Raw genomic sequence first — 17,864 nt, 5'->3', positions numbered from 1 at the left:
TGGGGTTTGGTCACAAGCACCGTCTCCCCCCGGCACAGGCGGCAGCGACACTGCTGAGTCAGCGATTAGCAGCAGGTCCAGTTCTGGAGCCCATCGCCACCATGCTTAGTTTAACACGCTGCAATGGAGGAACGTCTTTTTGGATAAATAATAACCGAGGAAGCACCCATCAGACAGCGACACCCGTCCTCCTCCCGGCTGCCGAAGGCTGCGGCCGGATCCATCCCCAGGGCTCCTCTGGAGCAGCCCAGACCCGCTCCCAGTACCAGGGGCTGCTGCTGGCATCCCAGGGGACAATTTAACATCGACAGGGGCACGAGGCAGGATTTCCAACATGTGATGCTGAGAACCACTAACACTTTAGTTCGCTGGATGAGGCTCAGCACCCCCGAAACACAGCGCAGAGCCTGCCTGGCACCCTCTGTGGGCAAGGGGGCTGCTGGGTGCCGAGGGTGCCTGGACCCACGCCTGTCCCCATCGCTCCTGGGGCTCAAGGGCTCGATGGAGAGGCTCTGCCCATGGCTGCAAAAGTTTCCCTGCAGCTCCTGTCCCAAACGGTCCCAAACTACAGCCCTTTTTCTGGTGGAGAAGAGCATGCAATTCTGCAGATCTTAAACCAGAATGCCCCGGGCAAGCCAAGGGAAGTTTGGCCTCTGCGAGGGCTTCAGAATGGGAGCGAGGATTTGGCAAAAGGACCTGTAAGCTTCGCTCTGGCATCCTCTCCCGCTGCCCGCCCCACCATGCTTTTACAAGCAGAAATCCCGAGCGTGTCCCACCGAAAAGCCGTTTGCAATGTGCGCACCGCTCACGGGCCAGCTCGGGAAACCTTCCCGGCGGTGCTGAGCACCTCTCGCAAAGGTCACCTCTCACTCGCGCTTGGCTGCTCTCATCCTCGATGCCTTAGAAGTACCCAAGAGAGATGGCACCTCGCAGGTCTGGCTTTACATTTTCAGGGAGAAAGACTGATGCTATTTTCCTACCAGCTCTTGTACTATACCACATCCGAGGTAGTCGTCTTCGTCCTGCTGCCGCGTGGTATTTAGGCGTCTGCCGAACCGCAAACTCATGCCCAAGTACCCTGTCGAATCGAAGCCTATTATTCCTTTTGCAGCCTTAATCTCTCGCTACAGAGCAGTTACCAGTACCAGTGTCTGCCGTCCTGTCCGCTCTAGTCATGCCCTATTTGACGAGGGCTTGATCCCTTGCTGTTTGGCATCCGTAGGAACCTCTCCGTTGGATCCACGCATTGAGTGAAGCCCTTGGGCTGCTCTTGTTCCCGGTCACCCATCCTCCTTCCCCTTCCCGGGGAAGGGCCGGGGCAGGACGGTTTCGCCATGTCCCGGGGATCGCCGGGAAACAGCATTTAATGCCACGGCACCGTCTGATGCGGACGGGCTGCCGTCAGCCCTCGCCGTGTCGGGGGGTGGGAGCCGTACCTTCCTCCCGAGCCCACCGCATCCCACCTAACGAAGGTGCGTAAGGAGAAGGCGGCCGAGCCGCAAGATTGGGTCTTACCTGGGTTTGCCCGTGACCGAGCGGCCGGTGCCCAGAGAGGCCGGTTTGCAGCCGGGGTTCCCCCACCCTGGGGGACACGGGGGCCCGGCCTTCGTTTGGGAGCTCGCGCGTTTTCCCTCGTAGCAGGCGTTGGGTTCTTCAATGGGCGCAAGCAAAAGCTGCGAAGGCCAAAAGTTTCAGCCGTGTCCATCGCCTCTGGGCACCGCTGGCCCCGGGGGTGGTTTCGGACGCTGGGAGGAGGTGCAAGTGCTTGTTTTGCCGTAACCCTAAAATCCAGCCTTTCCCCCTGGGTGTCCTCGGGGAGGTTCTCACGCCCCTGACCCATCAGGAGGACACAGGCAGAGCGGTACCATCCCGTTCCCACCACCGGTGAGACACACAGCCCCCCCACGCCTGACCGTCCTCCGCGGGGGACGCACCCTGGGGGGGCCCAATGCATGCTACAGACGGAGAATAAATACCTCAAATCTTCCAGACCGACTCTATAAGATCTCAGTCCCTCCACAAATTCACTCCGCACAGTTATGACCGCTCGGTACGAGGCCCAGCACGCCAGCATCCTCCACACGGCAGAGAAATCACACCCCAAATGACATGGGATGTTGTAAATCCAGCTTGTAAATGATCTTCACTTCATTTTGTTTGGTCTTTCTGATGTATATCTTGCTTTTTTTGCAGATGGTACTTTCTGGTGTAACAATTCTCTGCAGTTCTGGTATGAAATTGGTGTATTTGTTAAAAAAAGTTTGTTCTATTAATTTATTATTTTTTTGTGGTTTCCAAAAGCCCATTGGTGCATTGTACAATGGGATCTTGTAGTGTGTCACAAGAAAGAAAAAATACGCAGATATGTTATGGAGTGGTTTTTATTTTCAGATGATTGTGTTGTTGACAACTATATATATTATATATATATATTATCAAGATACTAAGAAAAAAACCCTAAATTTACCAAAATCTGTATATTTTAATAAATGCATAAAGCTTTATTGTGTGCCTTTACATTTAAAAATCAAACAGGAACTAATGGATTTTTAAAGAAAGCCAGAGACAAATGTGTCTTAGTATCGGTTCCCATAGTAATGTAAATCTTTTAAATGAAAGACTAAACCAAAAAATAAAAATAAAAAAATTACCCATATAAATTTTGTTAAGCCAATCAGTACCTGAAGGTCTGATATTTTTTCAAGGCTAAACTGAAGCTAGAGATGAACAAATCTTGCCTTAAGTGCTTCTAAATTTCCTTTGTAGAAGATCCATTTCAGTAGGCTGACTTTGGTATTTACTTGCACTGTTGTGAAAAATAAAAATGGTTATCAGTTTACACAATAAAAAAAAAAAAAAAAACAACAAAAAACTAAAGCAGATGACCGCAGGTTGACTATTGCAGTGCAAAGCCCCAGGGAGTGCCAACGTCTTCCCGTCTGCTCGTGGTGCTGCCAGCACCCACCTTGACTGGGGTGTCACGGCACCCGCACCCCCCTGTACCGGTGTCCCCACCATGGGCTCTCTCCTCTTATTTGGGGAATGGGGAGGCTGCCAGGTCCCCTCCCTGTGATGGGGAGCTATAGCTGGTCCTGGTGGAGCTGGGGAGGGCTCTGCTGGGGCATCGGGGACCACCACCTTCACATTGGGGTGACCACCGGAGCTCACACCCACCACTCCACAGCTCCTATTAGGCACGGCACGGAGCAGTTTTTCCATTCAGGAGAATTATGTTTGACTCTGTTTTCAGGCTTCAGATCAGCAAATGAGCACCAAAAGCCTTCAAGAGCCAACAGCGCTGTGGCCAGACCAGCCTGGAAGAACCCCACAGGGGAGCGGAGTGTTTTGGGAGGGCACAAAGCAGGTATTTCAGCTTTGATCCTTTAAAAAAAAACTAGAAAAGTTTAATGTTCTTTGTGCTTCTTCCAAACCCTTCCCCTCTGCGGTGCCAGCACTAATATCCTGTCCCATACTTGGCCCCATCTCCTCGCATCCCACAGTTGCAGATGTCCGTTTTCCCTGTGACTGCTCCGGACTTGTTTTGCTTTGTTTGGATTTTTCTTCCCCAAAATAAAGCTTCTTCCTTCCTCCGAGCAGCTTGCCTATGGCCTTTTAAGCCTCGGATTTGGGATCAGCCGCCAGTAACCTGTAACCGTGGGCAGGGCGAGCAGAATCCCAGCACCAGTTTCTGCTGAGGGTCCCCAGCCCCACGTGCCTGAAGATGTCAAGTTGAAGCCAAATGGTGCGGGCAGCAAAAACCCCATAAGCTCGTTCCTCATCGGTCACGCACTGCTACCCGAGCCCCTCCAGCAACACCAACACCTTGCCAAAAAACACCCTCGAGCATCTCAGAGAGGTTTTCCCCATGCTTTTCCCTCCCGGTTCGCTCCAGGGCCGTTTGCGGGGCAGCGTTCCAGCAGCTTTCTGCTCCGAGATCTCCCACGCCTCCATCGGTCCCCGGGGTTCACCGGCCGAGCCGCCGGCTGGGTTGAAGCCGCGGGCAGCGGCGTACAATCCACAATCCCCCCGGGGTCAGCCTGCACAAGCTGGCACGTCTGTGCGCCGCCCCTTCGCCCGTGGCACCCGCACATCAATGGCAGCACTTATAGCATCTCTCCGGCGCGTACAACAACTGCCTGTGCCCTGCCTCTGATGTAATGGGCACAAGTGTCCTGCCGCCGGCCCCCCGCGCCGCTGCTCGCCTCGGGTACATTGTACAGGACGGCAGCGATGCGGAGTTTGCGCCTTCAAGACCGCTCGGTCTTAAAGGCAGACGCTAGAGCTGCTGCCTAGCTCTTGTCCGTGCGGGCAGAGGGTGGTTGTGGAGCACAGGAGTCCTCCTCTTGACTCCTTTTAAATGCTCTGGCCTCAGTTTCCCACGGGAAGGAGGTGAGGGGTACAGCATCCTCGCCCGTGGCTGCGTCACCCACTTCGGCTTCTCCAACTGAAAGTAGACCGAGAGGAAAGGACAGTCCCTGATCCACCGAGCCTTGACGAGCAGCCTTGTCTTCAAATTCCTCTCCCTCACCCCAAACAATTTGGCTGGTCCTCTCCTCTGCTTGCTCAATCCCCTCTCTTCCCACAGCCAACACCTGGGCTCTTCCCTGCATCCATTCCTGAAGAGCAGCTATTCCTCTTCTGCTCCTGAAGCCTGGCTCACACAAATTATTTGAACTGAGTTAACATCTCAGGGAACAGATGGGGTTTTGTATCAACGTAATTAAATTGCTACAGCCTCTGGTAAGGACAGAGTTAGATCGTGATCTTACACGGTTTTAATCAGAGCGATGACCCCAGATCAGATTCTTATTTTAGTTGAGAGCACTTCCAGCAGCATGACTTCTCAACTTCAGCACACCCAAGCAGTGCTGGGGGTAAATCTCCACCGCCTCAGTAGGTTTCTAAGTCTCCCCGATATGAAAAGTACCACGAGTCGGTACCACTGGTGCAAGCTGCTATCGGGAACGTTGAAAGAACAAATGGATTAGACAGCGGTCAGTACCCTGTAGGAAGATTGCTCATATTTTAAATATTCCCCCAAAAAACAAAAGGCCCACTTAATTCCACAGCACAGCGCAATCTCTCATCCTGAACCACTATAAAAAAAATATCATCTTCAAAATCATTGGGAAATCCCTGTCATGGAAAAGCTAGCTATGGAAACACACAGGAAGGAAGGAAAAAAAAGAAGCCAGTGGTTGCAGGTACTCTGTTATTTATTGTACAGTATTTCACTGAAAGTACAAAGGCATCATCAGTATTCACCAGAATTGTATTGTAACAGGTACATTATACTGTGTGTTAAAACGTGCTACTTTAATGAGGCGAGACAGAACACAAATTTAGAGGAAGAAAGCAAGGAGTTTAAAAAAATGTAAAAATACATTTTTAGTAACTGATCTGTACAAAGGAACAAAAGAAACCAAACCAGAGTGTGGGGATTAGAGCCCCCAAAGTCATTTAAAACTATATAAAAAGACACTGTTATTTACCACATCATTAGGACCTTTGGGTTCTGTTTCCTTCATACTGATGACTGGGGGAGGGCGGGGGAAATATTGTTACTAAAATTATCAAACTCATACAAAAGTATTTACAGAGAAAGGCAGAAAAAAATTCCCCTACTCTTGTTCCAAAAGAGAAACATTTGCCCGGTTGGAGAGTACAGCCTTCCTCCCTACCCTCTCGCCCAAACCGTGCCAAGGCAGAGACCTTGAGCAGGGGAAAGCAAACAGTGATGTGGTGGGAGGAGCTGCCAGAGTCCTTCGAACAATGGGAAAGTGTCTCTCTTGTTTCTGTTCTGTTGCTTTAAACTCTCCTATAATCAGGGGAGCTGGAAAATAAAACCAAATCCCTAAAACCCACGCGACAACCCCAAAGCATCCGAGTCATCCTGGCTGCAAGAAGATGGGGCGGGTGGTCAGGACAAAATGGGGAGGACCAGGAGGTAGGGCTGGCTGGAGCTTTCTTTTCGAGAGAAAGGGGGGGGAACAGATGGGGAGAATAACGCTTCAAACTACCAGACATTTGTGCTGCTTTTCTAAACCTTCCCCCGGGAGCCTGACAGCAGTGTGTGTCAGTAGAAGCAAACCCAGGGCACACAAACCCACCAGCCAAAGCATCCGACGGCAGCCGTGGGACATCCCCAGGACGCTTACACGTGAGCGCTCTTCGCGTGGGTAGGGGAGCTGGAGCCCGAGGCGTAGTAGAAGCGGTTTTCACCGAACGTCTGGGCATCACCCGAGCAGCAGACGATGACGCAGCCGCCGAAAAGGCAGAGGGCAGAGCCGATCCAGCCCGTGTACAGGGAGTAGCCGAAGCTCATAATGGTGGTCTCGCGGTGGGCGCACACGGGAAACCAGATTGTCGCAACGACGCCGCACATGGCTGGGGAGAGACGGAAAGGAAAGGTGACTCCAGCACGTAACCCCGCCGCGGGGACGAAAAGCACGCCAAAGGGGAGGGAAGGCTCTGCGGGACGGGGGACGGAGAGCGAGCCCGTCCCTCTTCCCTCGCAGTCCTGCGGTGGGACCCCGGAGCATCAGCGTCGGGTCTCGGTCCGAGAGATCTCCGAGCAGGAGGCAGCATCTCTGAGACGACCATCTCTCTCAGGCACCGACAAACGAGAAGAAAAAAACAACCGCTGCTTGACACCGATAGATTTATGACAAAGGAAACAGATTTGTTCCCTAGAAATGTCTTCAAGGGCGAAGAACGGAAGTCATCCCTGGAATCAATGCTCTGGAATGCTGCGGAATTAGGAATAGATTAGATATGAAGCAAGACCGCGAAAGCCGTATGCATCGGTGAGACAGGAAAATCGGAGGCCCAGAGTCAACTGGTTTAAATCGCTATTTCTGCATGAACTCACATGTTACGTCCTCAGCCCATGTCAATCAGCATCTCTGCAGTTGCTCTACTGAATGGTCACATAAACATTAATGAAGTATCCCAGCACTTAGCAAGACGGAACAGGGTTTATAAAATACAAGCAGAAAATGGGCAGGGACAAAATAAGCAGCAGTACAGCATTGTTAGGGGTTTTTCTTTTTAGAGAAGGAAATGTCTCACAACTCTGGAAAGCAGATTCCACTTCCCTGGGGAAAATTTCTCTAATCAAGTGATGGGGACAAAGCCAGCAAAGCTCTCTAGAAACCTAATTGAGTAGAAATGGAACCTCATCTGAAAGGAAAAGAGTATTTTACCTAGAGTCTACAGTGGGTCAAAAAATGACTGCAGACTTCAAATTTTGCTTGAAATTCCATAGGTTTTTTTCCCCACAAAAAGCAGGAAGGCTGCGAGGACTGCCGGGCAGGTGACACGCAGAGTAGATTCCCTCAGGACAGTAAAGCGGGTACAAATTCAGCGTTTTGCAGGCGGCCAGGCTAGGGACCAGAGTGTTTCGGTGTGCGGCACACGCGCGTGGTTTGCTCCAAGCGGGGAGAAAACACGTGCCCTGCGTTCTCCTTGTGCTACACAAGGTCACACTCGCTACCCTCGCTAAGGGCCCTACCTCCGCCCTGCAAAATCCCCCACATGCACCGAGGGCAACAGGAGTTGATGGTGTTAATCACCTCACAGGAGCAGGTCCTAAAACAATACTTCTTTATGGCCCCTACATCTGAGAGGAATTAATCTGTCAATATTTACTTGCCTCCGGGACAAGCTGTGCAGGACTCCATCCTTGTGGCTATCAGGGAATCAGAGCAAAACAATAACAGGACCGTGGCAGCGTTACAGATTTCCACCGACTGCGTTAAAAGGTATCTAGAGGCAGTGTCAAAAAGTTAAGGTTGCAAGAGGGAAAAAAAAAGGGGGTGAGATTAAAAATAAAATTGTTTAGTTAAAGCAGAGAACAAACCATAGCTCCTGGCCAGTACAGCAGAAAACCCATCCCCAATAGCTGCAGTTATTGTGAGAGAAAATATTTTCTTATGGAAAAGAGAAGAACATTTGGAGGATGCTAATAAAGCCAGTAATAATTTGGGGCCTCCTCAAAGCAAGGGCCCCGTGGCTTTGGAAGGAATTTTTGGAGAAGGCAGGGAGGGCAGAACAGCGTTTCTCCTGCGTGGGGATCAGTCCTGCAAAGAGCTCGTGAGCCTCTAAAGCTTTAAAACAAAAATGTATCAGTTGGGAATCCACAAAGCATTCTAATGGGCCCCAGAAAAAAAAGCTTCTTTGTTGTCCAAAAAGACACAATCATCTTTTCTTTTTCTGTCAGTAGTAAATACATATATATATATATATATTTATGTCCATGGACTATAAGAGCCTTATCTACCCAGACCCTCCCCCACAACACAGGACCGAAGAAAACACTTGCACTGGGGTGAGAAGAGCTCTCAGGGACGCTAACACAATGGCATCTCTTGTGCGTGTGGCTCAACGACATGTAAAACCACCTTATTTTAATGCTGACAATACTAGAAAGCTGTGAAACACAGGCCAAGGACTTTGCACGGGTTAGTTTGACCTCTGTGTCTTCGGAGGCTACCAGCTGCTGTCAGTCACCAGTGACCCTGTCGCTCAGCAAGAGGAACTCCCTGAAACAGGACTGAATTTCATAGCTCTGCGTAGATTAGTTTGGGTTGTAAATCCTCCGAGAAGATGTGAAAAGGATGGTCTGCAATTGCAATATTTCTTGGTGAACTCAAATTTTGTTCTAGCTGTATCACAGTGAAAGGCTGGGAAAAAAGTGATTTGCTGAGAAACCCAAAGGGATTGGAAAAGGCATTTTAGGGTAAGTTTCAAGGACTAAAATAGCTGCCTACAAGGAAGAACTCTTCGAATAGAAATTATTACCCTTTCTCTTTTGTGCTGATTCTGAGACACTCTTTGTCTCTCCCTAAATATGAATGTCTTCAGATAGTAGAGCTGCTGTAGTCAATATAATCTAGCAGAAAAGTAAAAGAAAGTCTGCAAACAGAAGGAATTTTTTTCTGTTAGACCAACTAAGTTAGATGGAGAAACAGGCATGTGTTGGGGCACACACATACTGGAAAGCTTGCCTGCTTTTTGCAGCTAGAGTAGGCAATCCTGCAAAAGTCATCTCGGTAATACTCGGTATGGTTGTCCTTGCTCCATCAGATCGCTGTAGATCCATAGGGACACATCCCAGGCTCCCAGCATTTCTAAGTCCTTTTTGACTATGGACTTGCAGTAGCTCAATCCGCTGAGCTGAAACTCATTACAGGCATAAGTTAATTCTGCATTATTCTCCATTACAGGCATAATTTAATCAGATAGATAGAAGTACACATAGACAAGAAGCACAGGAGGTGCTTGGGGGGGGGGGGGGGAGATAGAAGAGAATTATTGTAACTCGAGGGACAGTGAGTCCCTGCCAACCTCCTTAACAGTAAGTTAAAGGCTTTCTGCAGAAGAAAGAATACTTTTCTTTCACAGCTAAATTTAATTATGACTCAAAGTCACACAGATTTCTCTTTCAAAGCATTTGCTTGAAATAATAGATATCCATGATTTTTTTTTGCCTCTGTTCAAGGCAATCTTTTTATCTTGATATCTATGGTTTTACAAGTAAATCTCAGGCAGTGTCCAGAAAACCTTACTAATATCCTTTATTTAGTATACAATACCTAATACAGTCATTTTGCAGTAGTAATTCCCAATAACTAACTTATTTTTCATCTCTGTTTTCCCGTGGCTCGGGTCCCTCACCTCCATTAGGAAAATGCCCGCTTGGTTACCAGCAAGGGGTCCCCCGAATTAGTATCAACAACACAGGATGGGCCAGGGTTTTTCCATCAACACCAGCGTATGAAATGTTTTCATACTGGCTCAGAGCAGACCTCTGCTGACGGTTGTTTTCGGCAATAAATCAATTCGCTCGGACAGATAGGATCAAGCAAAGACATAAATACATCAGCAGGCAGGATAGGAGGGTGTGCACACAGGTTGCACTCTGCAGCCTGCTATTATCAGTGGACAGAAAAATCAATGGAATATCTGAGCCCATTGTTTTCCTGGCAAGTTTTCAACTTTTTCTTTTTTTTTTTTTTTTTTTTTGGCTCCGCACTGTGTTTCAACCCCTGTTTTCCTTTTTAATAGATTTCAGTGACAAACGGCCATCCCTTCCCCGAGCAAGAAGTGAAGTTTGCCATGGGGCCAGCTCCCCTGACCACATCTCCACTCTCTATTTCTGCTATGTTAGTGAGCGTTTTGGGGGTTGTTTTCTTTTAACCAGAGGTCTGGGAGTTGGTCTCCACTTAGAGGAAAAGGCTGGAACCCGTGCGGTTGGGGAAAACCACGAACAAGACTTCAGTGACCAGATGGTAAATAAGAACAGTCCAGGGCATATTACTTCTAGAATGTAACGAATTTTAAGTCAGTACTATGACTTTTGAGCCCTGATTCATGCTTATTAAATGCTCTGGGAACAGTAACACCTCGTTTTGCAAATAATGGATCATTAATCATCTTAAAGAATGTCAAAGTCCCAAGTTCTGTACATTATTCTCCTTCCAAAGGGACTGTCTTACTGATCAGCCTGGAAAAAATTGGGTTTTGTAAAAATAAATGTGGGTTGGCTTTTTTTTTTTTCCCCCCAAAAAACCCCCAAACTTAAGAGCAAAAGGAGCTTATTTATTCTTCATTTGTGATCTGACAAAAAGAGCATCATTGTAATTGTGACTAAAACATTGTGACCAGGCTGCTGTTCCCAGCCCAGATCATTCAGGACATCACCGACATGAGCAAACCTCTTCACCTGCAGATACTTCAAAACTCACAGGGGTAAAAACCAGTAAGAAGTCCAAATCTGACCCAAAGAGCATTCGTCTGCCAATGTCCCTGTAAATACACATTTCCTTTCTTCACAGGATCTACTTAGCGGGAAAACCATGTTCTGAGGCGGAGAGGAGCCTGGCTTTTGGACCACCCCAACTCATCTCCTCCATCCTCTAACATCTATTCTCCTCCCTGGTGTCACACCGCAGCAAGACCAGGATGGGAGAGGGGCACGCTAGACCCAAACCCTGGTGCAACACTGCAAGATACGGGATTTCACTTATTCTAATGCAGCGTTACCCAACACTACTGTCACTGCAATTTGTTTGCTGCCTGCATGCTGAGCCCTGTAATTTTGTTGCCCTTTGGGATTTAGGGGCAATACTCTCGCCTCCGTGTCTGCAGCCACGCAAACAGGGTTGATCTACAGCACGGTTCTCCTTCACTGCAACCGAAAATTCGTGTTTGTTTGCCACAAAGTGCAGCTCTGCTGGGCCTCCCCCATCCTGGGCAGGGGCAATCCAGCAGAGCAGACACCTCCAGCACCAAGATTTCATTCACAGGCAGAAAAAAAACCCACTTTTTCTTTCATTTTGCCAAGCCTAAATACATGACTCAAGGTTTCAGGAGAGGGGTGAAGGCCATGTTCCAACAGCTCTTTAACGTGGCTGTTCATGATCGAGATGTCCCTATAAAGCTGATTTTAGGACTTCCAGCTTTGGCAACGTGCCCTTAAACCCCGCAGACATTGAAAGGGCCCCTCGGTCTCAGCCCCTGAGATTTCGGACGTACCGACTCGTACTATCTGCTTCTCACCGAGGCACTGGAGGAGGGACCGCTTGCAAGGAAGGAGCGTCCAGAGGACAGCCCCTCCGAGTGCGCAGCTACATCCAGTGCCCACTTGAAAAAAACATAAGGAGAAGAAGAAGATGGGCATGATGTCAGCGCGGGCTGCCAGCGACCGGCAGAGCCACACAAAGAGGCCACTTTCCCTCACCCCTCCTCCTCTGCCGCACAGACGGGTAAAAACAAGGCACGGCAGCCTGTTGCTGAGATGACGAGGCTTCAAGAACATGCAGGTGTTGGACTGGGGACAATGAGCTCCACAGTCTGCGCTGCTCAAAACAATCTCCTCCGCAGGCACTGGGGACGGGAAGAAATTCCCAGGGGAACTTGGAGGCCAAGGGCAAGGCTGGCCAGAGGGGGTTGGGAGGCACAGGGGACATGCCAGCCCTCTTCCCAGGTCCATGCCACCTCCTTGGTCCCTGCCCTGTTGTCCCCGCAGGACCAGCACCCCCTCAGCCATGGGCTTCCCTTCCCACAGCCCTCAGCTTACTTTGATCCAGCTGCATCCGCGATGCCCAGGGAAAATTCGGAGGCTATCTGTTCCTTTTAAGTTTAGAGCCTTTTCCAAAAATAGCATCGCTTCCACAGCAAACCAGCAAAACCAGTGCCTGCAGGCTACCGCCCTCCCGCAGACACAGGCGGTGGTCGCGCCCGCGGACTCCACAAGTCAATGCACAGTAAGGTTTCGCAGCCCTCCCCTCTTCGCCCTGCTTCACTCCCTGCCTCCTGTCTTTGTCCTCCCGCTCCTGTTCGTGCCTTTTGTTCACCCCCACAGACCGCAGCGATGCTGGAGATCGTCAGGATCAGCCCAGCCTCGACAACCGTCCTTTCAGGTGAAGGTGTTCAACCACCTTGCACCGTGCCATCCCGGAGCAGAAGAAGAGCTCCAGCTCTCCACACGCGGCGGGCGCCTTACCCAGGAGGATGATGAGGATCCCTCCCAGCTGGGAACGCCGGTACTTGGCAGCTCCAGGCTCATGGCCCATCCGGATGCAGGGCAAGACCGTTATCAGCAAGAAGATAGCGGGAAGACCCAGGACGGAGGCAGCGATCATCAGTGCTCGACACGCTTGGACATACCCTGTTGGCGAGGCAAGGAAAGAGGATTTTGATTATTTGGCACGAGAGAAGGAGACCTTTGGACAAAGGCTCCTGTTTGATTAGCTCCCAAGACTTGCGTGGAGTACGGGAGAGAGGTTCAATCCTTTGTGTAAACAGTTAAGACAGCAAGACTGCAGCGCAGTGATTAGTGAGCATGGGATGTGCAGGCTCAGAATTTTCCAACAGACAAGTAGCACTGCCTGGAAAACATGAGCAAAACAGTGAGAAATCATGGACTTAGGAAATACGGGAAGGGAAAGTAGGAGAAACAGCTAGGAAGGGGTTTTCCTGTATCTTGTCATAGAGAGAGCTTTGATTAAATAACACAATTTGAAGTCTTAAAGAGCAGCTTGCTGTGAGCAGAGGAGGTCCACAGTCATCCAGAGCAGGGCTGAAGAGTTGAAGACCCGTTACTGAAACGGGCAGGTCCATGAGATACTACCACCGGCTGCCCTGAGGACTGTTGGCCCGGGAGGAGGAGGGATGCTCAGCAATCCCAGCCACGTCCCGACGCTGCACCTCAGGAGTCCAGCGGGGTTTCGGAGGAGCCCCGTGGCTCAAGCTGACCGCTGGTACAGCTCTTAGAGAGAAGAAATGACTGCACTTTGCAGAGCTGCTTGAGTTGCCATAACCAAGGGCCACGTTATTGCTCTGGGTCCCTGCGGACATCACGGGATTCCCTGGCATTTCATCAGCTACCACCCCTCTCCTGCCTGGCCCTGTGCAGCAGCAGCCAAACACAAGGCAGTGAGGAACAACAGGGGCCAGGGACTGTGGGCGTGCTGGGCAGGGCCGTGACATTTCTACCACTCTGTGAGGGTCTCTTTATAATAATATATCATTTTTAATATATTTTTAATATATTGTGTATATATAATTTTTAATATATATCACTATAAAATTTATATATAAATAAACCCAGGTCATTACTTGCATGCAAAAGAAAAAGAACAAGCGTCAGATTTGCTCCAGTGCCTGGTGAGCCTTCACCAGCTCTCGGGACAGTCTCAGCAGAGCGAGTATGCTGGCTCTCTTTCCCCTCTTATTAACAAAACGAAGCTGCCACATGCAGAGATGGAGTTTTGTGATGCCTCAAACAATATCAGCAAACAGGGCCCTTAAGCAAGTCCTGCTGACATACGGGTAAGACACCAGGAATGAGGATTTTACTGTTCCTGGAAATGCAGACTCTGCATATATTGAATATTTGCTTGATTTTTTCAAGAGGAAACTTAACAAAGTTACCTGAGGAGTTCAGGGCAAAAGATGAGACCCTAAACAAAGGAGATGGCAGTGCCCAGTGTGGTTTCTCTGCAGTCGATCCCAATTAAACAAGAATACAAACACATTCATTTTAAAGACTTGAATGAGGCAATGTAAGACGCTAAATACATTTCATCTATCGGGCACACCAGGATAAATTTCCCTCTGATGGAAAGCTATTGGTATCAAATAGGTTACAAACAGAAGCATTTGTCTGTGATTTGTTTCTGCTGGAGAGAAGCATTGCTTTCTGCTGCTGAAAGACCTTTCATTCAATAATGTTTCTTCAGGGCAGGCCTTTTCTCTGTCTCCTGTTCCAGATCATATTGAACAATGTTAGCAGTAAGGAATGTAAACCTACTAAAATAAAAGCATACACACACAGAGAAAGGGAGAATAGGAGCTAGTCTGAGAGATTCAATATTGCTAAGCACTATGTGATACAGACTATGCTCTGTAACGGACAGAAATTTAGGAATAATCTTTCAAACCTCTTGTGAAATTACTTTCACAACAGCTTAAACAAATAAATAAGGAAACTTGAAAGAAAACTACAAGGAATGGTTATTTCTACCCTGTCAGCTCTCGAAGAGGCCTCTCTGATGTGCTAGAGGAGGTACAATCTAAACCATAGCAGAATGAAGAAGCGCTACAGAGTTAAGGGTGATTGAAACAGATAAGATCATCAGCTAAACTTACAAGGACAAGACCACACAAGACTTTGGCAGGTTGAATTAGCTCAAAAGATGTATTAATACTGATTAAACACCTTGCTTAATTTTCACTTTGCAGTAAACTAGGTGAAAATTACTATACAATTAGAAAAATATCAAGACAAGTTAAATATCGTTTCATCTGTTTGCTGTGTAAAAGTTCTGTCTTCCCTTGCAACATGCGGGAAGCACAAGACCATCAAGACTAACGATGATCTTCCAAAGATTAAAAGCCATAGCAGCATTAATAATAGATGCTGAAAGATTCGTTATACTCAAAACCATTTTAAGGAATAGAACCTTAACATTTGTAATAGTTCATCATCCTCTCAAAGCAAAAGTCAAAATACTCTATCATACCTCAATATACTATATATGTTTTGCAACGCAGTCTAGATGCAAGATGTGAAAGGAACGGTGAGCGTTTACTAAGAGCAATGATTAAACATTAACTGGACTTTAATAGCCCCAGATAACGTGTGATACCTGGGTACAATTAAACCCAGGTATAATTTAATGAGAATCACGTTAAGAGCTACCATTGACATTCTTTAGCGTATTCAATGGACCATCTCCCGCGCTGACGATGTTGAAGGAGCTTCACCATCGATTCCTCCGGCAGCAGGACCAGCGCTGCTCGGAGCAAGGCTTCCCTCCTCACCTCCGGGTGGGAAGGGGGAGGCCGGGACACACGTACCTGGCAGTATGAGGATGTCCACCAGGGGTTTGCAGTGATAGAGACCTGTCGCCATGACACAGTCTGCCCACAGCCCCTTGGATCCCAGCTCGTCCATTTTCCTGCAGGTGGTAATGGTGTAGCCGCAAGTCACCACCCAGTCGTTGGTGGCCGTCGCCACAACCACCCCGATCCACCCGATGAAACTGCAGACAAATCCGGCCAGGTGCAGGCAAGTGGCCACCATCTCGATCCCTTGGAGGGGACAAGCCGGACAGGAGAGCGCCCGCGGGGGTTCGGCAAAGCCGGCCGCCCAGCTCCCGGCTGCCGGGATCTACTGGGAGCGGGAGGGAACGGGGTTTTGGTAGGATGAGGTCCCTGCGCAGACACTGCTGCAGGCGCTGGGCTGCCTCTGCCCAGCTCCGTCCCTGGGAGGGGTTAGAGCTGCCTCCAGCCCCATAACGCGTGGGAGGAGCGAGCGGGGAGCCCCAACTTCTGCCGGTTCATCAAGGGAGTCGGAGGGGAAGGATCGTGCGGAGAGGAGGAGATGCAGGATTACGCCCACCCCTGCCTGAAAAACAAACCAGGCTGCTTTATTCAAATGCAGACAGCCCAACTATTCAAAATGTAGCGTCAAGGGAGGAGAATCAAGGCAGTGTTTTCGAGCTGAAGATGAACGGTCACGCTGGTACCTCTTCTGGAAAGATAGGGCAAGAAACGTGGTGGACAGAGTTACTCCAGAGGTGGAATCCGTCGTCTCATCAAAGCCATCAGCACAGCTGCAGTAAAAGGACAAAATCAGTCTTGGGTCTTTCCTGATGTTTTCAGTAACTGCAAAACTGTAAGAGATCCATCACTGCATTCTCTGCTTGTGCCTAGGTTTTCAGAAGTATTAACTAACACTCGACAAGTCTTAAATACGTGTTTAACAGCACCTTATTTCCACTTTTGAATGCTAAAATTAAAATGAGTGGCTTTTTTCTCAGACTGATTACGGGTGTAAATTTTAGTCTACTTGACAGAACAAGGAACAGCCCACTTCAAAATGTCAAAAGAAGAGAAACTTCACAGGCCGTTCTGCATCCCGAGAAACAGGCAGGCAGGATATTTTCCTAACTTTGCTTTGTATTTTCACAAACACACATATATATATGTTATCGGGTGCCAACACATCCCTAATGAAATTTTATCGTTGTGCGTCCTCCAGTGCTTCGGATTTTGCAAAGGCGAGGTTTGGATCTAAGCAGATAAAACATGCCTGGAGAGACCACTAGTGGAAAGCTGTCCACATTGCATGACGGGGGGGGAAACTGGACAAGAAAATGACAGAACAATGAATTTGATTCATTCCCAGAGCTGTTAGTGACAAGGAATTATTGGAAGCTACACTCCAGGATTAAGGTGCCAGGAATGAAATACATCCTGCTCTTCATCCAACGGGTTTTTTTCCCATTCTTTAGCAAATAAAGTGAAAAACAGGAACAAGACCATCCTAAGCTTCATTTGTCATGTTCCTTAGATTCAAAATTCAAGGACACGAGGCTTTCCTCCATCTAACTTTATAGCATTCCGTAAATTAAACACCTGATCTGCTTGTATCGAGTATAAATGGACATAGCTTAATACTGCTTTTTGATTAATACCAGGCGTAAGGATACTTAACCACTTCGGGATGACTGATCCCAAGCTCCGACATCTAACGATGCTGTCACCACACAGTCCTTTGGAGGCTAAACCCCATGCATATTCTCTAAATCACGCTAACACTTAGATTTCTAATATGTACTACAAAGTATTTCATTTTTCTTCAAAATACCAGAAAAGTTTGCAACACCTTGATATCCCATTTCATCCCAAAGCTGAGATTAGAAACGTTTTACATGGTGATAGTGCAGGTGCATCCTAATGCACAAATCCCAACATTTTTAAAGGTTTATGGGCATGAATTTGCAGGCTGTGGACACATCCTCCTGTAATTCAGTCTCCTGTAGTCATGGTTTCTTTAATCACAGAAGTTTCTTACACTGCCACAGCTTCCTTCACAAATGTATTGGTCAAAGAGTGTGCAGCAGCTCAACAGGCAAGAAGTAAATTTTACACTTCAGTAACTAGAACTACTGAACAGTACTCAATCTGGTGCCCACAGGGCACAGTTTGAATTATTTCATTAATGTCGATAGAGACAGGAAACATTTACTATTTTGTCAGTGTTATAAATAACACCACCAATATTTACGTGAATGTAAGTCAGTATGCTACAAGTGGACAATGATTCACAGGATAATAAAAAACAAAGAGTAACTTCCCAGCTATAAGCTAAATAAACTGATACACTTACGGCAATATTCTTAAAATTTGCCATTTTTAAAGCAAGTGCTACGCATGCATTTATTTCGGCAACAGTGTGAACACCTTAAAAAATCAATCTTTTTACCCTGTCATTCAAGCAGTTTTTCCTTGATCAGCATCTTTTTTTTCCTGACAAATGACAAGCGTTGCAATTAGTCATACTTACACAA

The 17,864-nt window shown here is 48.1% G+C and overlaps 1 protein-coding gene across 1 annotated transcript; it reads right to left on the bottom strand.

The window, feature by feature from the left end:
- Positions 1-4,853: 4,853 nt before the first annotated feature.
- On the bottom strand, positions 4,854-15,734 carry CLDN11 (claudin 11). Its single transcript, XM_075033192.1, has 3 exons — positions 15,367-15,734; positions 12,509-12,673; positions 4,854-6,387 (listed from the first exon to the last, which is right to left on the bottom strand). Exons 1-3 carry the CDS (start codon positions 15,590-15,592, stop codon positions 6,155-6,157), a joined length of 624 nt encoding a protein of 207 aa, XP_074889293.1. The 5' UTR covers positions 15,593-15,734; the 3' UTR covers positions 4,854-6,154.
- Between the last annotated feature and the right edge of the window lie 2,130 nt (positions 15,735-17,864).

This window comes from Buteo buteo, chromosome 7 (genome assembly GCF_964188355.1).
Source record: "Buteo buteo chromosome 7, bButBut1.hap1.1, whole genome shotgun sequence".
In the NCBI taxonomy this organism is placed as follows: Eukaryota; Metazoa; Chordata; class Aves; order Accipitriformes; family Accipitridae; genus Buteo; species Buteo buteo.
The sequence above is the reverse complement of the archived record's forward strand: the minus strand, read 5'-3'. Positions and strand labels throughout refer to the sequence as shown.